Source organism: Choloepus didactylus, chromosome 2, assembly GCF_015220235.1.
Source record: "Choloepus didactylus isolate mChoDid1 chromosome 2, mChoDid1.pri, whole genome shotgun sequence".
NCBI classification, from domain to species: domain Eukaryota; kingdom Metazoa; phylum Chordata; class Mammalia; order Pilosa; family Megalonychidae; genus Choloepus; species Choloepus didactylus.
In genome coordinates this window covers 82,528,030-82,551,825 of record NC_051308.1, presented here as the reverse complement: position 1 = coordinate 82,551,825, position 23,796 = coordinate 82,528,030, and the positions used below count along the sequence as shown (strand labels likewise).

Genomic DNA, 23,796 nt, shown 5'->3' with positions numbered 1-23,796 from the left:
ATTCTACTGGTTGTTTTTTTGAACTTTCAGTTTCTGCCTTATATATGCCCAGTGTTTTCTTTACAGCCTCTATCTCTTTTGCAAAATCTTCTCTAAAGTTTTTTAATTGATTTAGCATTAGTTGTTTTAATTCCTGTATCTCAGTTGAAGTGTGCGTTTGTTCCTTTGACTGGGTTATAGCTTTGTTTTTCTTAGTGTAGGTTGTAGTTTTCTGTTGTTTAGGCATCTGACCTCCTAGTCCACCCCAATCAGGTTTTCCCATATGAGAACAGGCTTAGGTCACAGAAGGAGATAATATTTCACTATCTGGTTTCCCCTGATGGCTTTTCTTAGAGGATTGAGATACTTGTGCTTTTCTGCCTGGCAGATCCACCTGTCAGCCTGTCACTGTCTGTGTACGAGGGTGTGGCCTGTGGCTCTCCTCCCCCAGGCATTGGGGTCTGGTTCCGGAAAGACTGAAAGATGGGCAGTTGAGCTGGGCCCCTCCCTTTCCTCTTGGGAAGCTGTGCCCCCTCCAGAGAGGTCATCTGAATATCAATAAATTCTTTGTTTCTGTGACTCTGCTGATCAAAGTGTTTTGATTTTAAAATGGCAGAGGCTGTCTTTACTGCAAAGTGCTGCGGGCTGAGAACCGCTGAGGTTTTCTCCACAGAGAGAGAAAGGGACAGAAAAACTCCCAGGTTCACCCGTCAGCCAGAGATAGTGCCCGATCCTCTGGGCTCCCCATCCTGAGACACATATGTCTCCCGACTCTCCCAAGGTCAGTTGTCACCAAAAGCGTCTGTCTGCTTGTTGAGGATTTGCTGTCTGTATTGAGCATTTAACATTAAAACCCCAGTTGGAGCTGGGCTGAGAGAGTGCTGCTCTCTAGCACTGCGAGGCTTCTGTGAGGGAGGGGCTCTCGGCTCTCAGCACGGGTCTGCAGTTTTACTTAGAGATTTTATGCTGTGATCTTGGGCATTCCTCCCAATTTAGGTTGGTGGATGATGAGTGGACAGTCACATTTGTCTCCCCACTGTTATTCCAGATTATTTGCTAGTTTTTTGGTCATTTATAAATTGTTCTGGGGGTGACTAACAGTCTTCCACTCCTCTCTATGCCGCCATCATAGCTCCTCTTTTCATCCACAGTGTCTTTTATTTACATAAGATCTGCTATTTTTCAAATTTATTCTTCAAATTCTTCTTTATACTCTTCTAGAGTCTTCCTGATTTCCTTTATGTCTTCAGCCATCTTGTTGAAGTTCTTTGGCAGATTTGTTTGTACTTCTTTAATTAATTGCTCCGTATTTTACGTCTCTTCCAGCTTTTTAATTTGTTTGTTTGGCTTGTCCACATTTTCTGGACTCTTCAAGTGCTTTGTGGTTTTCTGTTGGCTTCTGGAAATTTGCTTGTTTTGATATGGCTATTTTAGAAAATGCAGGATTATTTCGGCATTTGTACATAATTTGGGAGAGCTATGGCTTGCTGGAGTGCAGTTTCCCTATCTTACCGGCAGGTTGTGCTCTCAAGTCAGTCTTCCTTGAACTTCTGTGCATTGGGCGGAGTCCAAACCGGGGCAGGGGGTGGGGAACCAATCCGTGTACCAAGTCTTCATGTTCACTGGGAACTGCCTGACCTGGGTCTGCATTGTAGGTCCTGAGCAGTTAAGCATGGATTCCGCTCAAGGCACCTTGAAAATCAAAGGTGCCTCATTCCCTGACTCTGTGCACCTGTGAGTCTCTGGGATGTGGGAGGGGCTTCTGATGGGTTTGTGTGGCCCCATCTCCTTTCCCTGCCCCTTGCTGGTACATTCCCCCAGACTTCCATGGGAGGAGAGCAAACACTACCTCCCAGGTTCCCTCCCAGGAACTCCTGGCTGTTTGGTTGTGGAGGATCACCTCCCCAGCTAACCTCCAGGATAGGTGCACAGGAGTGAAGAGCTGCTGCTCACTCCCTTGCCTGGTGGTCCTCTCGCTGCTGTTGGCCCTGTACATGAACATGGCCAAACTCACCCCATCCCTCAAGTCACTGCCTCTTGTGTTTTTGTCTACCTCCTTTCCACGTACTATGGGGGACCCTTTATGGCCAGTAGCACCCTGAAACTGTGGTCCCAGGCATTCTCTGGCCCTTCTCTAGTTTCATTCACAGAGGAGAAGCCTGTTCTGCCTCACCTATTCCTCCGTCTTCCCGAAAGTCTTCGGGTGTAGGCAGTTTAAGTGACCTATATGTAGATGATTAAAATTTCCATTTTAATCTCTTACTCTGACCTTTCCATTCTAATCTCTTACTCTGACCTGTCTTCCAAAAGGCAGGTCTCTATTTTCAGTTTTCTGTGGACTGTCACATTTGTTTGGATACTTGAAGTAGTTTGTTAAAACACCTCTCTTGCTTTTGCCCATGTTTTTTATTTTATGTTTTCCTGCTTGTTTAATATTATCACAAATCATCCTTTTTTAAAACCTCATTATGCTTTGTTTATTGTTTTACTTCAGTACTTAACACATTGTATTATAATTTACCTACTTACATGTCTGTTGTCTTGTTTGAGTCATATTTGTTTCTTTAGGACTTTGCATAGTGCACGAAGTAGACATTTGATAATGTTTGTTGAATGCATGAAGGTTAGTAACTTCCTAAAAGATGATTTCCTTAACTAATCTAGAAATAGTTATGGTTTGCCTCTTATATACAAGTTACTATATAATAAGGTGGCTAAAACCCTGCCATTATAGTCAAATAGGAAACAAGTGACACAGATAAATAATAAAAATGTAAGGTAAAAATATTGAGTGTTGTAAGTGGTTTCAAATAGAATACTAGAGGACTTCAGAGAAGGGAAAGATGATATTTAGCTGAAGGAGTTGGGAAAGGATAAAGGATATTAAATTTGATCTGGATTTTAAAAGGTGGTTAAGATTTATAAATTTAGTTTTAAAAGTTGGGGGTGGGGGTGGATTCCAGGTGGAGATAATAACTGTAAGCCGAGGCAAAGATAGAAGGAATACTGAGGTCTCCAAAATAAGTAATAAGTAATCCATTTTTGCGTGAGGGCCATGTTGTGAAAATGAGAGTGGTTTTCCCCATTTTGGAAGCTAAGCCTGGAAAGATAAATTTGGACTGTTCTGGATGACTTAGAGGTTAGTGGAGGTGGATGGACTTTATTTTGTGGCCAGTAGGAAATCCTTATAGGTATCTGAGCAGGAGAATCAGACTGGTGCTTTGAAAAGATTGATCTGACAGCAGTTTGTAAGTTGTATTAAGAAAGATGAAAACTTGTAAATGTTAAACCAGTTAAGAATCTGTTGAAGGAGTTCAGGGAAAAGGCTAGTGACAATAAGGAGATAGGAGAGAATGAATACAAAAGAAGTTGTGGTAGTGGAGTTGACTCACCCAGGTCACTGAATGCAAGGGGATAAGAATGTTAATTCCACAAGGGCAGAATTTTGTGTTTTCCTTACTGATGTGTCCCAGGTAACTTAGAACAGTGCCTGGCACATAGTAGGTGCTCAATAAATATTTGTTGAATGAGTGAGACAGAGGTGACTTAGATTGTGAATCTGTGTTTGGGTACTGGAGATGACCTTTACAGACATAAAGAACATGGGAATGCTATTGCCCTGTTTTGAGGCATATAATTTGATTTATAGTACTGTCTTTTGCACTTTATTATCAGGAGTACATTACTCATTTCTAGATGAGACAGAGAAACCAGGTCAGGTGTAACTGACTTGCAGATTATTCACAGACTACTCAGTATTTTTGGTGAAAAAAAATAAAAAGGAAGTACAAAAAGGTGGAAACTGAAAGAGACAATTGGAGAATGTTTCTGGGGTGCTATAGATTAACACATAATGTGTATGTTTAAAACACACACACACACACACTTTATTATTCAGAAGTTCCATTTGGAAAAGTTCAGATTAAAAGGTGTCTGATGGAAATTTTATCCAATTATTAGGTACTGTAAACAGGGGTTATGACTCCTTTAAAGGTTTATGAGAACAGATATTTTTTGCCCTTTTCAAATGTTTGTGTTTACTTTATTGTTTATTAACCAGCTAATTAAATTGCAATGTGCTAATTTGAATGAATGTTGAAGTAAATGAGAAGGACATAGGTTAGATAGTTTACTGATGGAGGTGATCATATTTATAGGATATTATATGTGAGGCTAGTGGTGAGCTGATAGGGAATAGGTGTTTTTCTAGCTTCTGTTCTTTAAAATGGTCTGTGAAACCTGTCTGCATTGGAATATAGGTTAGAGATGGTCTACTGTGGGTCATTAAAAATTAACATAAAAAATTTGTATCGAAGTTCTCATTGAATATACATGTAAAGTTTAAACTATACCTGTCTTGTACGATAGATAAAACTTTTGAAAGTTTTAATAATTGTTTTAGATAGAATAATTTCATAGACCTGGGAGATCCTGTTATTTAAAGTATATTCAAACTGGGATCAGCATTTATTTTCTTAGGAGTCTCTACATTTCCTATGAGAATTAAAAATATTGTGTTTTTATGTCAGTGATCATCTAAGATATAATAGGAGCATGTTTTAGATCATCTGGGTGACCATCTTAGAAGCTAGTAATGCGAGGAGGTTGCAGTACAAATGTTTATTCATTTATGTTTGTTTGGTCATGTTGGCTGTATGTAGTACAGTACTACTTTGTGATGAGCTAATAAGAAGTGAGGCATATCTAATGCATAAATGATGTATACATACCAAGTAAAGGGCCAAATGATGCCGGAGGCCACTGTATGAAGTGAGTTTTGTGGTAGTTCACATTCTATTAGCTAACATACATTGAGCATTTTCTATATTCTTAGGTAGCATTCTAAGTACTTTTTATGTATAATTATAAATCATAATATATTACATTATAGGAATGTGTATGAGTTATTAATCCTCACAAGAGACCTATGAGGTATGTGCTATTACAGATCTTATTTTACAGTTTCTTATTTTACATGAGGAAACAAGTGCATAGAAGTTAATTTGCCCGAGGTTATTATGTAGCTATTAAGTGATAGTTTGTTTTCATACATATTGTCTGACTCCGTAGTTCTTAACCGCTCTGCTATGCTACCTCAGTTAGAGATAGATACTAGGAGAATTATGTGTCCTATTTGACACAAAGTAATATAGGCAATCCGTGATTAAAAGGATGTGTATATCAGCACTGTTTTCATGTTACAAGTTGAGAGTTTGTTTCAACAGAATAGCATCTTTTTTCCTGTCATATTAACATTGTCCCTTGAGTAGTACTGGTTTTGTAATTAGAATTGAATTTAATTTGTAAGATTTTACTGTTATATAAAGTTGTTTTAAGCACCAGGAGCTTTAGTTTGGTTTATTTTTATGCATAGTTCAATAAAATTGTAACAAATAATTCTAACGCTAATCAGTAGAGATACTGATGTAAAGGATTTCTTTGAAGCTTTTGGAATCAATGAAATCTTTTATAATGCACATGAGTACATATTTATTACACAAATTCAGAGTTTTATATAAAGTATTGGGTTTCTTAAAGTAAAACAGCATGGATTGAGAAAACTCTTTGAATATGTTGTTTTGTGTGTTTGATGTACTGCTTCCATCCCAGGCAAGTGCTCTGGGTGACTCATACTATGGACAAATATCCATAGGTACTAATATAGACAATACCTTGTAGATTTTTCCCCCCATTCCCTAGTTCCCATATGGGAGCTGTTATTTTGTAACAGGTATAGAACGATATCCTGTTTATGGAGTTCTGTAGAGACTACTTCTGCCAATAACATAGAGAATTTTATTCAGAGGAAAATTGAAGTAGAAAGAAACAAAAAGAGTTACCATTATTTCATTGTTTGGATTTAAATAAAATTGATTCATTTCATATATATATATATATATATATATATATATATATATATATATATAGTGAATTTTAACATACATACATAACAGTGATAACTTTCAAATACTATTTTGAAAGTAGTTAGAGAACAAATTTCAAAGAATGTCATGGGTCACAGTTCTACAAGTTCAAGCATTTCCATTGTAAAACATAACATACATACAGAAAGGGGTCATCTCTTGATGTACAGCTCAACAAGCAGTCATATAGGTAATTTCAAATATTGTTATGGGTTACAGTTCCACAGTTTCAGTTCCTTCCTTATTATGCAATACAAGGTGTATACAGAAGGGTGAAGACCTTCAGGGAACAATTCAACAAGCAGCTATAGAGCACATCCCAAAGGATGCTATAGGTTACAGTTCACCATGGTATTTGCCTCCTTCCAGTCTTTCCCAACACCCCAGCATCCAAAATACATACATACATACTATATATATGTATATATACACATATAGTTTCATTATTCATAGACCTTTGTTCAGTCTTATCTTGTTTGCTGCTTTGCTGCGACCCCTTCCTTTCACTTAATCTCTTTCTCCATCTTCAGGGGTGTCTAGGCAGTGAGCACCCTAATGTGTTCATATTGAAAGGGGGTGTCAACAGTATGGGGAAGGGGCCACATCTGATAGTTGATTTTAAGGTGGCTGTTGCCTCTGGGTTTTAGGACTTGTCTGGTATAGGAACACTGGTGGATTTAAGTTTCTGAAAAATAAAACCTAGTGAGCAAATCTTTTATAGAATCTCAGGTAGGGCCCTAGGTATTTGGGGACTACTTTTGGTAAGAGCATGGCATACTGTGGCCATTTGGGTTGTCTAGCTGGAGCTTGCATAAGGGAAACCTCTAGGATTGCCTCTCGGTTCTATTTGGGATTTCTCAGTCACTGTGACCTCAGCTTGTTACCTGTCTTTTTTCTCCCTTTTGGTTAAGTGGGCATTTTCAATCCCATGCTGCCAGGGCCAGGCTCATTCCAGGGAATCATGTCCCACATTGCCAGGGAGATTCATTCCCCTGGGTGTCATGTCCTGCGTGGTGGGGAGGTTAATGAATTTATTTGTTGAATTGTGTTTAGAGAGAGAAAGGCCACATCTGAGCAGCAAATGAGGTTCCCTGAAGGTCCCTCTTAGGCATAATTATAGGAAGACTCAACCTCCTATTTACAACCCTAAATTTCACAGGAGCAAGCCTCAAGTTGAGAACTTGATTTATTAAGTAGTGGGTTCCTAACTTAATATGTATGCTATCCCAAGGTAAACGGTCAGTTTCTTACATTATCTTCACTTAGTTGTACAATCGTCATCACTCTCAACTTTAAATAATTATCTTAACATAATATATTCCAGAGCTATTATCAGCTGCTAATTATTCATCCCTAGTATTAGTATACAGTAGGTAAGATATTCATATTAAATATAGTCATTAACATATAATGGGTCATTTTTCTATATTACTCTGTTGTTAATCCTCTGCACCAGTGTCATACCTTATAAGTATATCATGCTAACAGTTATTTAGGTTTGTGTTGCTACTCGGAGGGTTACATGCCTTTAAACAACCATTCATGGAAGTGTTTGACTTCAGTGTATCACTGATACTTATAAACCCATTATGATTCAGTTTTATAATCAGAATGAAGACCGACAGCATTTTTCTCTTTATAAAATCTTAATTTCTTTTTTTAAACTTAATTTTGTAAGTTTTCCTTTAGGAAATTTAATTTATTTTCATTATAGAAATTCTACTTAGTGTAGAATTTCTACTTAGAGATTCTGCTTAATGTAATTTGTTAATCATCTTTAAAGTAATTTTCTCCAAAGAAAATCTTCTGAATTCAAGAACTGTTTTATTGAGCTCATACTGTGTACAAGCCACTCTGTTGGGAATTGATGGTTTCATTTGGTTCCTGATAGCATCATTGGATTTTGGTACACATGACTGTTTTACCCCAGAAGTAGAAGAACTTGGTTCAGACATTCGAGTCTCTGATATGAAATAATAGATTTATTTCCTTAACTGTTCCATGGCTGGATTTATTTGTTCCTTTGTTCTTATATTTTTCTACTATTTTTTCCCCTCAGAGATTTCAATTTACTCTGCTTTCAGCAATCTTCTCTGCATTAACCCTCTTAAAATGTTCTATCAGATAACTGTAATATCGTTGCCATACTCCATTTGTATAGGACTTATTTCACATTTATTTATTTATTTATGTATTTATTTATTTATTTATTTATTTATTTATTATGTTTTACCCCCTTTTTTCTATTCATCCATCCATATACTGGACAAAGGGGAGAATATGAGCCATATGGCTTTCCCAATCATGTTGTCACCTCTCATAAGCTATGTTGTTATACAATTGCCTTCAAGATTCAAGGGTTCTGGGTTGTAGTTTGATAGTTTCAGGTATTTACTGCTAGCTATTCCAATTCATTAGAACCTAAAAAGAGTTATCTACATTGTGTGTAAGAGTGCCCATCAGAGTGACCTGTCGGCTCCTTTTGGAATCTCTCTGCCACTGAGGCTTATTTCATTTCCTTTCACATCCCCCTTTTGGTCAAGAAGATGTTCTCCATCCCACGATGCCAGGTCTAGATTCCTCCCCAGGAGTCATATTCCATGTTGCCAGGGAGATTTACACCCCTGGGTGTCAGATCCCATGTAGGGGCAAGGGCAGTGATTTCACCCGCCAAGTTGGCTTAGCTAGAGAGAGAGGGTCACATCTGAGCAACAAAGACGCTTTCAGGAGGAGACACTTAGGCACAATTATAAGCAGGCCTAGCCTCTCCTTTGCTGTCAGAGTCTTCCCAAGGGCAAGTCCCGTGTTAGAGGGTTCGGCCCATCAAACCGCCAGTCCCCAATATCTGTGAGCACATCAGTAACCATCGAGGTGGGGTAGTCTAACACCCCTGCATTCTCCCCCAGCTCCTCAGGGGGCTCTGCATATTTTTTCATTTTTTTTTTTTTTTTACTTTAATAACTATATCAAAAAAAAATAGAAAAAAATACAATAAAAATATTTCAAACCAATGAAAACAAGGGAATAAGAAAAAGACAACTAACCAAAATAACTACTGTACTTCCAACATGTTCCTACTGTACTCCAAGAAAATAACCTAATATAGCAACATTTGTGTGAACTTGTTCCTATAGTTATTTCTGGGCATTCCCAGAATGTTAAATTACCCACAATAGCTTATCTGTTCTTACTAGGTTATCATTCTCCCTTCATTAATTGCTCTCTATCACTAGTTCCCCTACATTCTATGTTATAAACTATTTACTTTGTGTTTTTCTATGTTCACGTGAGTGGTAGCATATAATATTTCTCTTTTTGTACCTGGCTTATTTCGCTCAGCATTATGTCTTCAAGGTTCATCCATGTTGTCATATGTTTCATGACATATATATACCACATTTTATTTATCCATTCATCTGTTGAAGGACATTTGGGTTGTTTCCATCTCTTGGGAATTGTAAATAATGCCTGCTATGAACATTGGCATGCAGATACCTGTTCGTGTCACTGCTTTCAGATCTTCTGGGTATATACTGAGAAGTGAAATTGCTGGATTGAAGTGTAACTCTATATCTCGTTTTCTAAGAAACTGCCAGACTGACTTCCAGAGTGGCTGAACCATTATACAGTCCCACCAACAATGAGTAAGAGTTCTAATTTCTCTACATCCTCTCCAGTATTTGTAGTTTCCTGTTTGTTTAATGGCAGCCATTCTTATTGGTGTGAGATGTTATCTTGTGGTCTTAATTTGCATCTCTCTTATAGCTAGTGAAGCTGAACATTTTTTCATGTGTTTCTTGGCCATTTGTATTTCCTCTTCAGAGAAGTGTCTCTTTATATCTTTTGCCCATTTTAAAATTGGGCTGTCTGTACTATTGTCATTGAGTTGTAGGATTTCTTTATATATGCAAGATATCAGTCTTTTGTCAGATACATGGTTTCCAAAAATTTTTTCCCACTGAGTTGGCTGCCTCTTCACCTTTCTGACAAATTCCTTTGAGATGCAGAAACTTCTAAGCTTGAGGAGTTCCCATTTATCTATTTTTTCTTTTGTTGCTTGTGCTTTGGGTATAAGGTCTAGGAAGTGGCTGCCTGATACAAGATCTTGAAGATGTTTCCCAACATTATCTTCTAGGAGTTTTATGGTACTGTCTTTTATATTGAGATCTTTGATCCACTTTGAGTTAATTTTTGTGTAGGGTGTGAGGTAGGGGTCCTCTTTCATTCTTTTGGATATGGATATGGATATCCAACCCTCTCAGTTCATATTGGATTTGATCCATACATTATACCTTCCTACAATTTCTGACACACCCTTACTGCTGGTGGCGTTGAGCATCTTTTCATGTGCTTTTTAGCCATTTGTATTCTTCTTTGAAGAGATGTCTGTTCAAGACTTTTGCCCATTTTTAAAACAGTTTTATTGACATATATTCACATATCAAGCAAGCCATCATTTTTTAGTAATGAAAATATTCTAAAATTGATTGTGGTGGTAAATGCATATACTGTAAATATACTAAAAGCCATCAGTTGTACACATTGAATGATAGCTGAACTTTTAGAATCCATTGTGTGAAAAAGTACACTGTGACAAAACAAATTACTGCATTTCGTGGATTCTGGATGCATGTTGTCCTATCCACATGTAATCACCTCTGAAATTGTGGTGCCTGTTACAGACATCATAGTTTAATTGGTACTGTTTTTCTTTCTTAATGGTACATAATGGGATTAGTTTACTATTCTTTTTCTTTTTCCTCCATGTATGCAGTTACGTCTTTGATTTTAGGTCTTTTTTAATGTGGGTGTTTAGTGCTATAAATTTTCCTCTCAGCGCTGTTGTAACTGCATCCCATAAATTTTGATATGTCGTATTCTAGTTTTCATTCATCTTGAGATATTTACTGATTTTCTGCTTTAAGAGTGTGTTGTTTATCCTCCATAGATTTGTGAATTTTCCAGTTCACTGCCTGTTAATTGATTTCCACCTTCATTCCATTATGGTCAGAGAAAGTGGTTTTTATAATTTTATCTTTTTATATTTTTTGAGACCTGTTTTATGACCCAACATATGGTCTTTCCTGGAGAATGATCCGTAAGCACTTGAAAAGAATGTATATCCTGCTGTTTTGTGGTGAAATGTTCTGTATATTTTTTGTAGATTTAGCTCATTTATCTTTTTATTCATATTCTCTGTTTCCTAATTATTCTTCTGTCTAGATGTTCTGTCTATTGGTGAATGTGATTTATTAAAGTCTCCAAATATTATTATAGAGATGTGTATTTCTCCCTTCAGTTTTGCCAGTGTTTGTCTAATGTATTTTGGGACACTGTGATTAGGTGTGTAAATATTTGATTGTTATTTCTTCTTGGTGGATTGCTCCTTTTATTACTATATAGTGTCCTTCTTTGTCTCTTGTTATGGCTTTTGCCTTAAAGTCTGTTTCGTCTGATATTAGTATAGCTACCCCAGCTCTTTTTTTGGTTTTTATTTGCATGGAATATCTCTTTCCATCCTTTAACTTTCAATTTATTTGTGTCTTTGTGTCTAAGATCAGTCATCACTAAAAGCCTCTATGTGCTTGCTGGGGGTTTGTAGCTTGTATTCAGCAGTCCACATTTGTTAATTAAAACCCCAGTTGGAGCTTGGTTAAGCTATATTCGCTTTCTGGGAGAGTCCTGCTTTCTACCACAGTGAGGTTTTGCATCTCAGCCTGCCATGGGGGGAGGGGGCTCCCAGCACAGGTCCGCAGATTTTACTTACAGATTTTATGCTGTAATCTCAGGCATTCTTCCCAATCCAGGTTGGTGTGCGATGGTGGACGGTCATGGTTGTCCCTAGCAGATATTCCAAATCATTTACTGTTTGTTCCTGGTTGTTCATTAGTTGTTCCAGGGAGACTAACTAAATTCCACTCCTCTCTATGCCACCATCTTGCCCCCTTCTGTTTCTGTATACTTTTAAAATGCGGTCTTTTTGGTTCCCCTGAGGTTTATATTACATGCTACATCTGTAACGCACTAATTTGAAAAGATACAAACTTAACTTCAATAGTATTCACGTTCTCTGCTCCCATATCCTTCTGTTTCCCCTCTTTACCACTTTATTTGTTGTTTTTGTCCCACTTTAACATTTTATATTTTACACATCCCTTACCAGGAAATATGCTTTTTTCCTATTCAATTATATTCTGACTCTTATAGGAATTAAATAGTAGAGTTGCATATTTAGCATGTAGTATTATTTGGGTTTTGCATTTACTCTTTTAGTTACCCTTGCTGATGATCTTCATTTCTTCACACTACTCCAAGCCACTTTATCTCTTTTCCTTTCAACTTGCATAATTCCCTTCCGTAATTTTTGTAGGGTAGGCCTTTTGTTGACAGACTCTCTCAGTTTCTGTTTATGTGTGAATATTTTAAATTCTCCCAAATTTTTGAAGGGCAGTTTTGCCAGATAAAGAGTTTTTGGCTGGAGGTTTTTCTCTTTCAGTACCTTTCGTATATCATAAAACTGGCTTTAGTCTCCATGGTTTCTGCCGAGATATCAGCACTTAGTCTTAATTGAGGATCCTTTATATGTGAAGAATCATTTTTCTCTTGCTGCTTTCAGAATTCTCTCTTTATCTTTGGCATTTAACTCTCTGATTAGTATGTGTCTTGGAGTAGGTCTATTAGGATATATTCTGTTTGGAGTACATTGCACTTCTTGAACGTGTAATTTATGTCTTCTGTAAGAGTTGGGAAATTTTTGGCCATTGTTTATTCAGATGTTCTTTCTGTACCTTCTCTCTTTTCCTTCTGGGATACTGATGATGCATATGCTTGTTTCCTTCATGCTTTCATTCAGATCCCTGGGACACTGCTCAGTTTTTTATATTCTTTTCTCTATTTGTTCCTCTGACTGTATGATTTTGATTGTCCTGTTTTCTAGTTTGCTAATTCTTTCTTCTGCCTGTTCAAATCTGCTGTTGTATGCCTTTAGTGTATTTTTAACCTCTGCCATTATGCCTTTCATCCCCATAATTTCTATTATGTTTCTTTTTATGCTTTCAAATTCTGCTTTATGCTCATTTTCTTAATATCCTTTAGCTCTTTATCCAATATTTTCCTTCATCTCTTTGAATTGATTTGGGAGATTTGTTTGAACATCCTTGAATAGTTGTTCCAAATTTTGTGTCTTTTCTGAAGTTTTAACTTGTTCTCTTGAGTAAGCCATATCTTCCTGTTTCTTAATATGACTTGTAATTTTTTGTTCATATCTAGGCATCTTATCTTGATGGGTTAATTCTGAAGGTCAGTTTCTCCCTCTTGTGTAGGGTCTTATTGTCAGTTGGCTTAGTGTTAAAGCTTTTCTTTGATACTTGTTCCAATTTATTCTAGAACTTCAGTGTTCTTGTTTGCTAGTGCTGACAGAATGCAAAACACAAGAAATGGATTGGCTTTTATAAAGGGGGTTTATTTTGTTACAATCTTAAGGCCATAAAGTGTCCAAGGTAAGGCATCAACAAAGGGTATGTTCACTCAATAAAGGCCATTGGCATCCAGAAAACTTCTGTTAGCTGGGAAGACACGTGACTGGCATTTGCTTGCTCTCAGGTTGTTTCAAAATGGTGTTCTCCAAAGTGTTGCTCTTGGAGCATTTTGTCTTCTTTTAGCTGCAGCTGCTCTTCAAAATGTTACTCTCAGGTGCTCTGGAAAATGTCACTCACAGCTGCTCTGTGTCTGGGCCTGTTTGGCTCTTTTTAATGTACTCGAGTGATCCAATAAAGACCCAGCCTGAATGGGTGGGGTAACATCTTCATAGAAATAATCCAATGAAAGGTCTTGCCCACAGTTGATTGAGTCACATTTCCATGGGAACACTGAACCAGTAGGTTGCAAAGTAATCAATACTATTCTGCCCCACAAGATTGCGTCAAAGATAATGGCATTTTGGGGGACATAATACATCCAAACTGGCACATTTAGAATAGTCCATTCTTTTAAAAAGTCAGTTTTATTGAGATATATTCACATACGGTACAATCATCCATGGTGTACAGTCAACTGTTCACAGAACCATCATATAGTTGTCATCACCCCAATCTATATTTGAACATTTTCCTTACACCAGAAAGGATAAAAATAAGAATAAAAAATAAAAGTAAAAAAGAACACCCAAGTCATCCACCCCATCTTACCCTATTTTTCATTTAGTTTTTGTCTCCATTTTTCTACTCACTCACCCATACACTGGATAAAGGGAGTGTGATCCACAAGGTTTTCACAATCACACTGTCACCTGTTGTAAGCTGTGTAGTTATACAGTCATCTTCAAGAGTCAAGACTAATGGGTTGGAATCTGATAATTTTCTGGTATTTTCTTCTAGCTATTCCAATACACTAAAACCTAAAAAGGGATATCTGTATAGTGCATAAGGGTGCCCACCAGAGTGACCTCTCAACTGCATTTGAAGTCTCCCAGCCACTGAAACTTCATTTTGTTTCATTTCGCTTCCCACTTTTGGTCAAGAAGATGTTCTCAATCCCATGATGCTGAATCCATGTTCATCCCCGGGAGTCATATCCTGTGTTGCCAGGGAGATTTACACCCCTGGGAGTCAGGTCCCACCTAGCGGGGAGGGCAGTGGGTTCACCTGCCAAGTTGGCTTAGCTAGAGAGAAAGGGCCACATCTGAGCCACAAAGAGTTACTCAGGGGAAGACTCATAGGCACAATTATAAGCAGGTTTAGCCTCTCCCTTGCAGTCACGAGCTTCATAAGGGCAAGCTGCAAGATAGAGGGCATGGCACACCAAAAAGTCAGCCCTCAATATTTGTGAGAACATCAGCAACAACCCAGGTAAGGAAGTTCAACACTTGCGCATTTTCCCCCAGCTCCTCAGGGGGGCCCTGCATATATTTTTTTATTCTCTGCCCAAATTACTTTGGGATATGTTGCTGTAGAATAGCGCATTTTTAACTGTCCAGAATTTGTCAGCACTTCATCATCTGATTCTTGCCCTGGATATGCATACAATTTTTCAGGTCTTTCTTTTTGTGCAGTTGTTTCACCTCCTTGAATAATGTTCCTTTCTTCAGTTCCATCCCTGAGAATCTTGATTTGTTCCGTTTGTTTTTCTGCAGAATTTTCTCCCTATCTCCTATGACTTGTTTAAATTCTCTGCTTCATTCAATGCCACATTTCCCTTACACTTTTACATTTTGGGACCCGTCGTCTCTTACAGAAGTTCATGTTAACCCCCTCCACCACCTTTTTTTTTTTTCTCTTCTTCTTTCTGTGAGGCTTTTCTACCTCTGATTTCTTCCCCGTTTGTGTATCCTGCTCTGTGTAGCCAGCTTGGGTCAATCTAGAAGGGTGGGTCACTCCAGAAAAGTCAGTTTTGCATTTAGGTGGCCCATCCAATAGAAACTGTATTGAGTGAGCACACTTCTTGCCAACAGTTCTACTGCAGTCCTCCCCACCCAGGGCCCTTTTGTGTGCAGCAGTCCTTAGTGGCTATGTTCAGCGGCTATCTTCTGCCCTTGGTCCCTGCGGACTTGTGTCTCGGTGCCCGGATATGAGTGGGTTTTAACTCACTGCTGTGAGTGCCTTTATATAGTATGTGCTCATGATGGGAGGGACCCATGCCGCTGCCTCTGACTGACTTCCAAGCTGTGTGGGACCAAGTGAGGGGGATGGGAATTGCCCGGTAGGTCTGGGCAGAAATTTCCTACATGATATTTCTTTTTCTTTGATTCGTTGTTTGTGGAATCTTTCTTCAGTCTCTACTGTCCTTCAGATGTAATTTGTCATTTTATTTGCTGAATCTCTGTGTAGCCATTTCAGGGGAAGCTGACATTGCCATGTCGATGACATCACTGCTGTTACTATTTTCTTTTGACTAAATTTATAATCTCTCAGGTTATTTTTCATTCTTTTTCAAATGCTCATTAATTTTTATTTTTAAGGTGTACAGATTAGTTGTGCTCTCTCTTTTTCTTTCTCTCTCATCATGAGGGTTAGATAGTACTTGATTGATATGAAAGTCTATGTTTTAGTTTCCTGGGCCGCTCAAGCAAGTACCGTGAAATGGTTCAGGTTAAACAGTGGAATTTATTCACCCACGGTCTGAAGCTGGGAAAAAGTGCAAATCAAAGTGTCATCAAGCAATGTTTTCTTTTTGTAAACTGTGGCTTTCTGGGGCTGCCTACTGGTGATCCTTGGTCCTTAGCTCCTTGTCACATGGCAGTGCCTGTGGCAGCCTCTCCTGGCCTCTGTACTCTTTTCCATGTTCCGTTGAATTTCAGCTTCACCTGCTCCCTGTAGCTTTCTGCCTACCTGAATTTCATTCCACTTACAAAGGACTCTAGCAATAGGATAAAGACCCACTGAGGTGGGCCACACTTTAACTGAGGAAACCTCATCAAAACGTCCTACTTACAGTTGGTTCACACCCAATTGTAAGGAATGAATTAGATTTAAGTACATGTTTTTCTGGGGTACATACAGCTTTAAACCACTACAGTGTAGTATTTGGATTGTACCCAATTAAAGTTAATTGCAGTATTTCGCCAAATTCTTGATTTAGGGAACCATACGTAGTTTTTGTTTGGATATTGAAAGAAGTGATTGTTTAGCTTCATATGCCTTCAATATGAAGATTATTCATGATTTTATGTATTTGTTTTCTTTCTTTCTAATAGGCTTTCAAGGATATGCTGTATTCAGCTCAGGACCAGGCACCTTCTGTGGAAGGTAAGAGGGATTAATCTCTCAGTCATATAAAATCTCTTTTTAAGGAAAGATGTTTTAAACTGGGAAGTATAAAACCAATATGATAACCTGCCCTATTATGTAAATCTTTTTTTGTTTTCTATAATATGTATTTTGATCATTTTATATTTCAATCGAAATTTTCTTTTATCTATCTCACATTTACCCTGTGATGGATCTCTTATAATGCCCTTATATCACCTCAGGACTGTAAATCAGAGATACTGGTTTAGAGTCAAGGTTCTGATCTGGGTAGTTTTACCCATTGTATCTCTCTCACTCCTTGTATTTCTCTCTTCCTCTCCCTCCCTCTCTCTGTCACTCCCTCCTTTCTTCCTTCCCTCCTTCCATGTGTCCTTCAGTGTATCTGTAGTCCCCAATTAATCTGGGCAATATAGCTTTTCCCTTCTATTTATGTTATATCTTTAGAATGGGCCTTGGAAAACAATGGAGCATGTTTACTCTGTGTATGTGTGTGTATGTGTGCAAGCATGAATATGTAAGCATCTGCACATTCTGGCAGTCATGAAATAACTGACCTGAGAGTGGTAGTTGCCTCTAATTATCTTTATTGATCTTTTCTGTTGTCTCAACTTCTGCTTACCAGCTCATTCTTTATGGGTGAACCTTTGATAGATTTGGAGAGATCTAAGTAAAAGTTGTAGGAATACTTCTGTCAGTAAATAGTTATGAGCTAATTCAACAACTGTTATCTTTTTTTTTTCATTTTTGTGTGTTCTCATTTTATAGATGAGAAATATGAGACTCACAGAAGTTATGTAATATTCAAGAGCCCACATGTAGTAACTGTAAAGTCAAATGGGAAATATAGATAATTTTGAATCTCAAGTGCATGTTTTTTCTGTGTTACTGTTCCCACTCCCATTCATTTGAATCCCAACATCAGTCTATTGTTCATTTGTTCACTCAAAAAATATTAGTTTTCTTCTCTCTGGTAGGCTCTATGAAAGCAATTTTCTCATAAAACTTTTCTTGATAATTTGATAATACTGTTGGGAGATAATTCTTCCTGATTCTTTCATTTCTACAGAAGTCTTTCTGGGCTACTTTTTGTTTGTTTGTTTGTTTTGTTCATCATATAGGTTTGTACTCGTCAACCACAGTCAATTTCAGAACATTTTCATTACTCTAAAAAAAGTAAAAAAAAAAAAATAAAAAGGAACCTCCAAAACATCCCACACCTGTCACCCTCCCCCCATTATTTACATATTTTTTTGCTTTATTTTATTACTCATCTGCCCATACAGTGGATAAAGGAAGCATCAGTCACAAGGTTTTCACAATCACCCAGTCATATGATATAAGCTATATAGTTATGCGATCATAACTGTCGACAATCAGGGCTACTGCATTACAGTTCAACAGTTTCAGGTACTTCCTTCTAGCTATTTTAATACGCTAGACACTAAAAAGGAATATCTATATAATGTATGAGAATAACCTCCAGAATGACCTCTTGACTCTATTTGAAATCTCTTAGCCACTGAAACTTTATTTTGTTACATTTCTTTTCCCCTTTTTGGTCAAGAAGGCATTCTCAATTTCATTGTGCGAGGGCCAGTCTCATCCCTGAGAGTCATGCCCCATGTGGAATGAGGGTGGGGGGAGTGTGGTGAGTTAATTTCCAGAGTTGGCTTAGAGATACAGGCCACATCTGAACAATGGAAGAGGATTTCTGGGGGTGACTCTTAGGCATAGTTATAAGTAGGCTTAGTTTTGCCATTGGAGAAATAAGTTTCATAGGGGCAAGCCTTCAGGTTGAGGGCTTGATGTATGATATTGTGAGCCCCTATTGCTTAGGAGAATAATAGGAATTCCCTAGGTGGGGAAGTTTAATAGTTCCTTATTTTTCCCCAGTCCCTCAAGGGGACTTTGCAAAAACTTTTTTATTTTCTGCCCAAAATATTCTAGGATGTATTGGGGTATTAACATTAGCCTGTACAGAATAACAAGAACTCATTCTCTATTCCAGGTTCCATGTAATTACAATGTTTAAATAAACTTACCAGACAGGTTAAATTAGATGATGTGCTAAAGAAAAAGTAAATTTTGTACCAAATAAATCTCTTTTCCTTTGATCTAACACAGAAGTTGAGTTTTAAAATACAGCCAATATCACCCTTTACCCTGTATTCTAATTTACCTTATTCCTGACCAAGTCTGTTTCATTCATATATCTAATTGTAGTCTGATCTCCTGTTCAGCTTCTTTAAGAGTTGCTGTATCAACAACTATTTCTTGAGTGAGTGCTCCTTTTGAGGTTGGGTATTCTTTTAAAATTTTACATCAGAGTTTTTCAAGAGAGATGAATGACTTAGAAATTATATGCCAAAAATATTCTAGATAATCTCTCTATGAGACACCAAAGTAGAATAGTATGAAGTCATTCTAATGACAAATCATTGGGGTCTTATTTTTATGACATACAATAGATGCTGAAGTTGTTTAATAAAACTATAGATCAATTATTAAAAATCTCATTCTCTTTAATAATGTAGAAATATATATCTTTTATCACTGACCATTGGGAATTCAAAATGTGCTTTCTTCCAACATCTGAAGATATTTTCCCTTATATTTTTCACAATTTTTTTCTTTTTTTTTAATTAGAGAAGTTGTAGGTTTACAGAAAAATGATGCAGAAAATAAGAATTTCCCATATACATCCCCCACTCACATTTTCCCTATTATTAGTACTTTGCGTTACTGTCTTTGTTAAAATTGATAAAAGAATATTATTATAATTGTACTGTTTAGTTCATAGTTTACATTAGGGGCCATTGTGTTTGTTGTCCCATTTTTTTTTTCTTTTTTTTTTTTAATTTTTATTCCAGTAACATATGCAACCTAAATCAATCATATAATTCAGTGGTGTCTAATTATGTTTACATTGTTGTGCTGCCATCACCACCATCCATTGACAAAATTTTCCACACCTCAAGCAGAAACTCGGTGGCAATTAAGCATTAACTCCCTATTTCCCTTACCTTTTAAAAACAGGGTATTGACACTTAGGTATAAATTAGTTTTGTTAATATGTCACTGAATTTTGTGGTATACTGTACTGTATTTAATTCTGTAATATTTAATCTCAAGACACTTAAAATTTATAAAAATATTCAGTTTTTTATTGGTTTATTATATCTTATATGTCCTGAAGAGTGAGTGACTCCTCAAAATCTTTTAACAATGTAAGTAAAATGCAATTACTTGGAAGTTAAACTGATTTCCCCATTCTTTATAATTTGCTTTAATATTCGTTCTTTTGATTTTATTGTCAAGGTAGGGCTAGTTATCTTTAAATTTTTAAAAAGCTTTTCATAGGTGTTTAACAAAGATACTCTGAAATATGTTGAATATTATGGTGATCTTGATTCATCTCCTTCATGGAGAGCATGTTCCTAGTAACTTTTCACTTACTTTCAGCTATTATTGGAGAAAAACTTTTCTGTGAAAGCATGCCGAAAATGACAAATATTTATGGTTAAGAACTTTTTCTTTTATCTCATTGGCAGAGACATAAACTTCTTTGGACTCTTATTATACATGGGGTATTGTAGACTGATAAAGCAAGAACACTTGGGAAGTATTCTGCACTTGTTCTTTCTTTCTACTTTCATTTAAACAGGCTATAAGGCCATGTGGCTTTTGTCTTTTTAAACATGAATTTTGTTTTTTATTTTCTGCCCAAAATATTCTAGGATGTATTGGGGTATTAACATTAGCGTGTGCAGAATAAGAAGAACTCATTTATTGGAATGGAGTTTAAGGAGACAGTATTTGATATAGTGTTGTGGTTAGAAAAAGTTGTTAAAGGGATTGTAACTATGTCCTTCATTTATATTGTTATTCTGTATTAATTGACTGTCTTTTGAATGGTGCTTATTAATTTAGATGATAATTTCTGTATTTCTTTTATTCTTGTTAAAAATTTACTGGCCTTGTATTTCTAGACTTTTTTGTTTAGCAGGTATTCATGAAATAATACAGCATATGCACATTCATCAATAAAGCCCAAGATAGAACTTTAAACTTTTAACATGTTACAAAGAAAAGGAAATATTTATAGGTCTCAATTATTTTTTGAAAGTTGTCTCTTTTCTCCGTTCTCCTTTTTTCCTGCACCTTAAGTTTGAGGAGGCTTAAAACCTTGGTGCCAGAAAGCAAGTTTCTTTCAGTCTTAAAACTTTAATATACTATAAATTAATTAGTGGTTCTCAAATTTGGCTGCACATTAAATTCATCGGGGGGGGGTGTTTTGATAATTACAGATACTTTGTCCTCATCTTAGAGTGATTAAAATAGAATCTGGTTCCAGTCATAGATGGTTTTACAATCTCCCCAGGTGATTCTAATATATAGCCAAAGTTAAAAACTCTGTGTCATAAACCTTATTGAATAATGTTAGATTACTGTGGTTCGTGATAACCTTCTTTTGTTCAATAATTAGCCATTTGTTTATAGGCTTCTTAATTTCATTGATAGTTTGATTATTTTATAAGGTCCTGGGAGTATTTCCCTCCCTGATTATAATACCTAGAGATTTATTTTTAAAATGTTTGTTGTATTAAGGTGAATCTAATTGGTATAATAGATATACCTATTTAAATATGTTAAATGTAACAGCATCATAATTAGAATTAAAATCATTTTTACTCATTTGTTATTTAAGACCGGGTATATTAAAATAAAGTATCTGCCTCATATTTCCCACTCTAGTTTTGTTTAAGGTGGAGTGGATTTATAATTGAAAAAACAAAAGGTGACTTGATATGGATTCTTAGAAGTAAAATGGTTTATTAGATTATAGCATATTAGATAAAAGGAACAATATATGAAAGTTTTTGTCTATAAGAAATCACTACAGATACTATTTTTATAGCAGGAAATTATTTCCTTCTGTCTTAGTAGGGCATATCAAGATAATGGCTTTACTCTTCATTGATAAAGTGGGGTTTTTCCTATTTAAAAGTAAAAACAACTGAAAAGAATTTCAGTATATCAAGAAATCAAGGGGAGGCGGGGCAAGATGGCAGACTGGTGAGCTGTATGTTTTAGTTACTCCTCCAGGAAAGTAGGTAAAAAGCCAGGAACTGCGTGGACTGGACACCACAGAGCAATCTGTCTTTGGGCATACTTCATACAACACTCATGAAAACGTGGAACTGCTGAGATCAACGAAATCTGTAAGTTTTTGCGGCCAGGGGACCCGCGCCCCTCCCTGCCAGGCTCAGTCCCGGGGGAGGAGGGGCTGTCAGCTCCAGGAAGGAGAAGGGAGAATTGCAGTGGCTGCTCTCATCGGAAACTCATTCTACTGATTCAAACTCCAACCATAGATAGACTGAGGCCAGACACCAGAGACTCTGAGAGCAGCCAGCCCAGCAGAGAGGAGACGGGCATAGAAGGAAAACAACACGAGAAGCTCCAAAGTAAAAGCAGAGGATTTTTGGAGTTCTGGTGAACACAGAAAGGGGAAGGGCGGAGATCAGGCCTTGAGGCGCATATGCAAATCCCGAAGCAAGGCTGATCTCTCTGCCCAGGGCACCTTTCCTTAATGGCCCTGGTTGCTTTGTCTATTAGCATTTCAATAACCCATTAGATCTCTGAGGAGGGCCGTTTTTTTTTTTTGTTTTGTTTTGTTTTGTTTTGTTTTTTTTTTTTTTAAATCCTTTTTGCTTTTTCTAAAACAATTACTCTAAGAAGCTCAATACAGAAAGCTTCAAAGAATTGAAATTTGGGCACGTCAAGTCAAGAGCAGAACTAAGAGAGCTCTGAGACAAAAGGCAGTAATCCAGTGGCTGAGAAAATTCACTAAACAACACAACTTCCCAAGAAAAGGGGGGTGTCCGCTCACAGCCACCATCCTGGTGGACAGGAAACACTCCTGCCCATCGCCAGCCCCATAGCCCAGAGCTGCCCCAGACAACCCAGTGTGACGGAAGTGCTTCAAATAACAGGCACACACCACAAAACTGGGCGTGGACATTAGCCTTCCCTGCAACCTCAGCTGAATGTCCCAGAGCTGGGAAGGGGGAGCAGTGTGAATTAACAGAGCCCCATTCAGCCATCATTTGAGCAGACTGGGAGCCTCCCAACACAGCCCAGCAGCCCAGAACTGCCCTGGGGGGACGGCACTCACCTGTGACATAGCACAGTCATCCCTCAACAGAGGACCCGGGGTGCACAGCCTGGAAGAGGGGCCCACTTGCAAGTCTCAGGAGCCATACGCCAATACCAAAGACTTGTGGGTCAGTGGCAGAGACAAACTGTGGCAGGACTGAACTGAAGGATTAGACTATTGCAGTAGCTTTAAAACTCTAGGATCATCAGGGAGATTTGATTGTTAGGGGCCACCCCCCCTCCCCGACTGCCCAGAAACACGCCCCACATACAGGGCAGGCAACACCAACTACACACGCAAGCTTGGGACACCAATTGGGCCCCACAAGACTCACTCCCCCACTCACCAAAAAGGCTAAGCAGGGGAGATCTGGCCTGTGGAGAACAGGTGGCTCGTGGACGCCATCTGCTGGTTAGTTAGAGAAAGTGTACTCCACGAAGCTGTAGATCTGATAAATTAGAGATAAGGACTTCAACTGGTCTACAAACCCTAAAAGAACCCTATCAAGGACAGCAAATGCCACGAGGCCAAAAACAACAGAAAATTATAAAGCATATGAAAAAACCAGACGATATGGATAACCCAAGCCCAAGCACCCAAATCAAAAGACCAGAAGAGACACACCTAGAGCAGCTACTCAAAGAACTAAAGATGAACAATGAGACCCTAGTACGGGATATGAAGGAAATCAAGAAGACCCTAGAAGAGCATAAAGAAGACATTGCAAGACTAAATAAAAAAATGGATGATCTTATGGAAATTAAAGAAACTGTTGACCAAATTAAAAAGATTCTGGACACTCATAGTACAAGACTAGAGGAAGTTGAACAACGAATCAGTGACCTGGAAGATGACAGAATGGAAAATGAAAGCATAAAAGAAAGAATGGGGAAAAAAATTGAAAAACTCGAAATGGACCTCAGGGATATGATAGATAATATGAAACGTCCGAATATAAGACTCATTGGTGTCCCAGAAGGGGAAGAAAAGG

The 23,796-nt window shown here is 37.6% G+C and overlaps 1 protein-coding gene across 1 annotated transcript in view; it reads left to right on the top strand.

Moving 5' to 3' along the window:
- The window catches only part of XPR1 (xenotropic and polytropic retrovirus receptor 1), a 340,971-nt gene that overhangs the window by 67,598 nt on the left and 249,577 nt on the right, over positions 1-23,796 (top strand). The window contains 1 exon segment of the mRNA XM_037825237.1: positions 16,594-16,645. Coding sequence (XP_037681165.1) covers positions 16,594-16,645 — 52 coding nt within the window.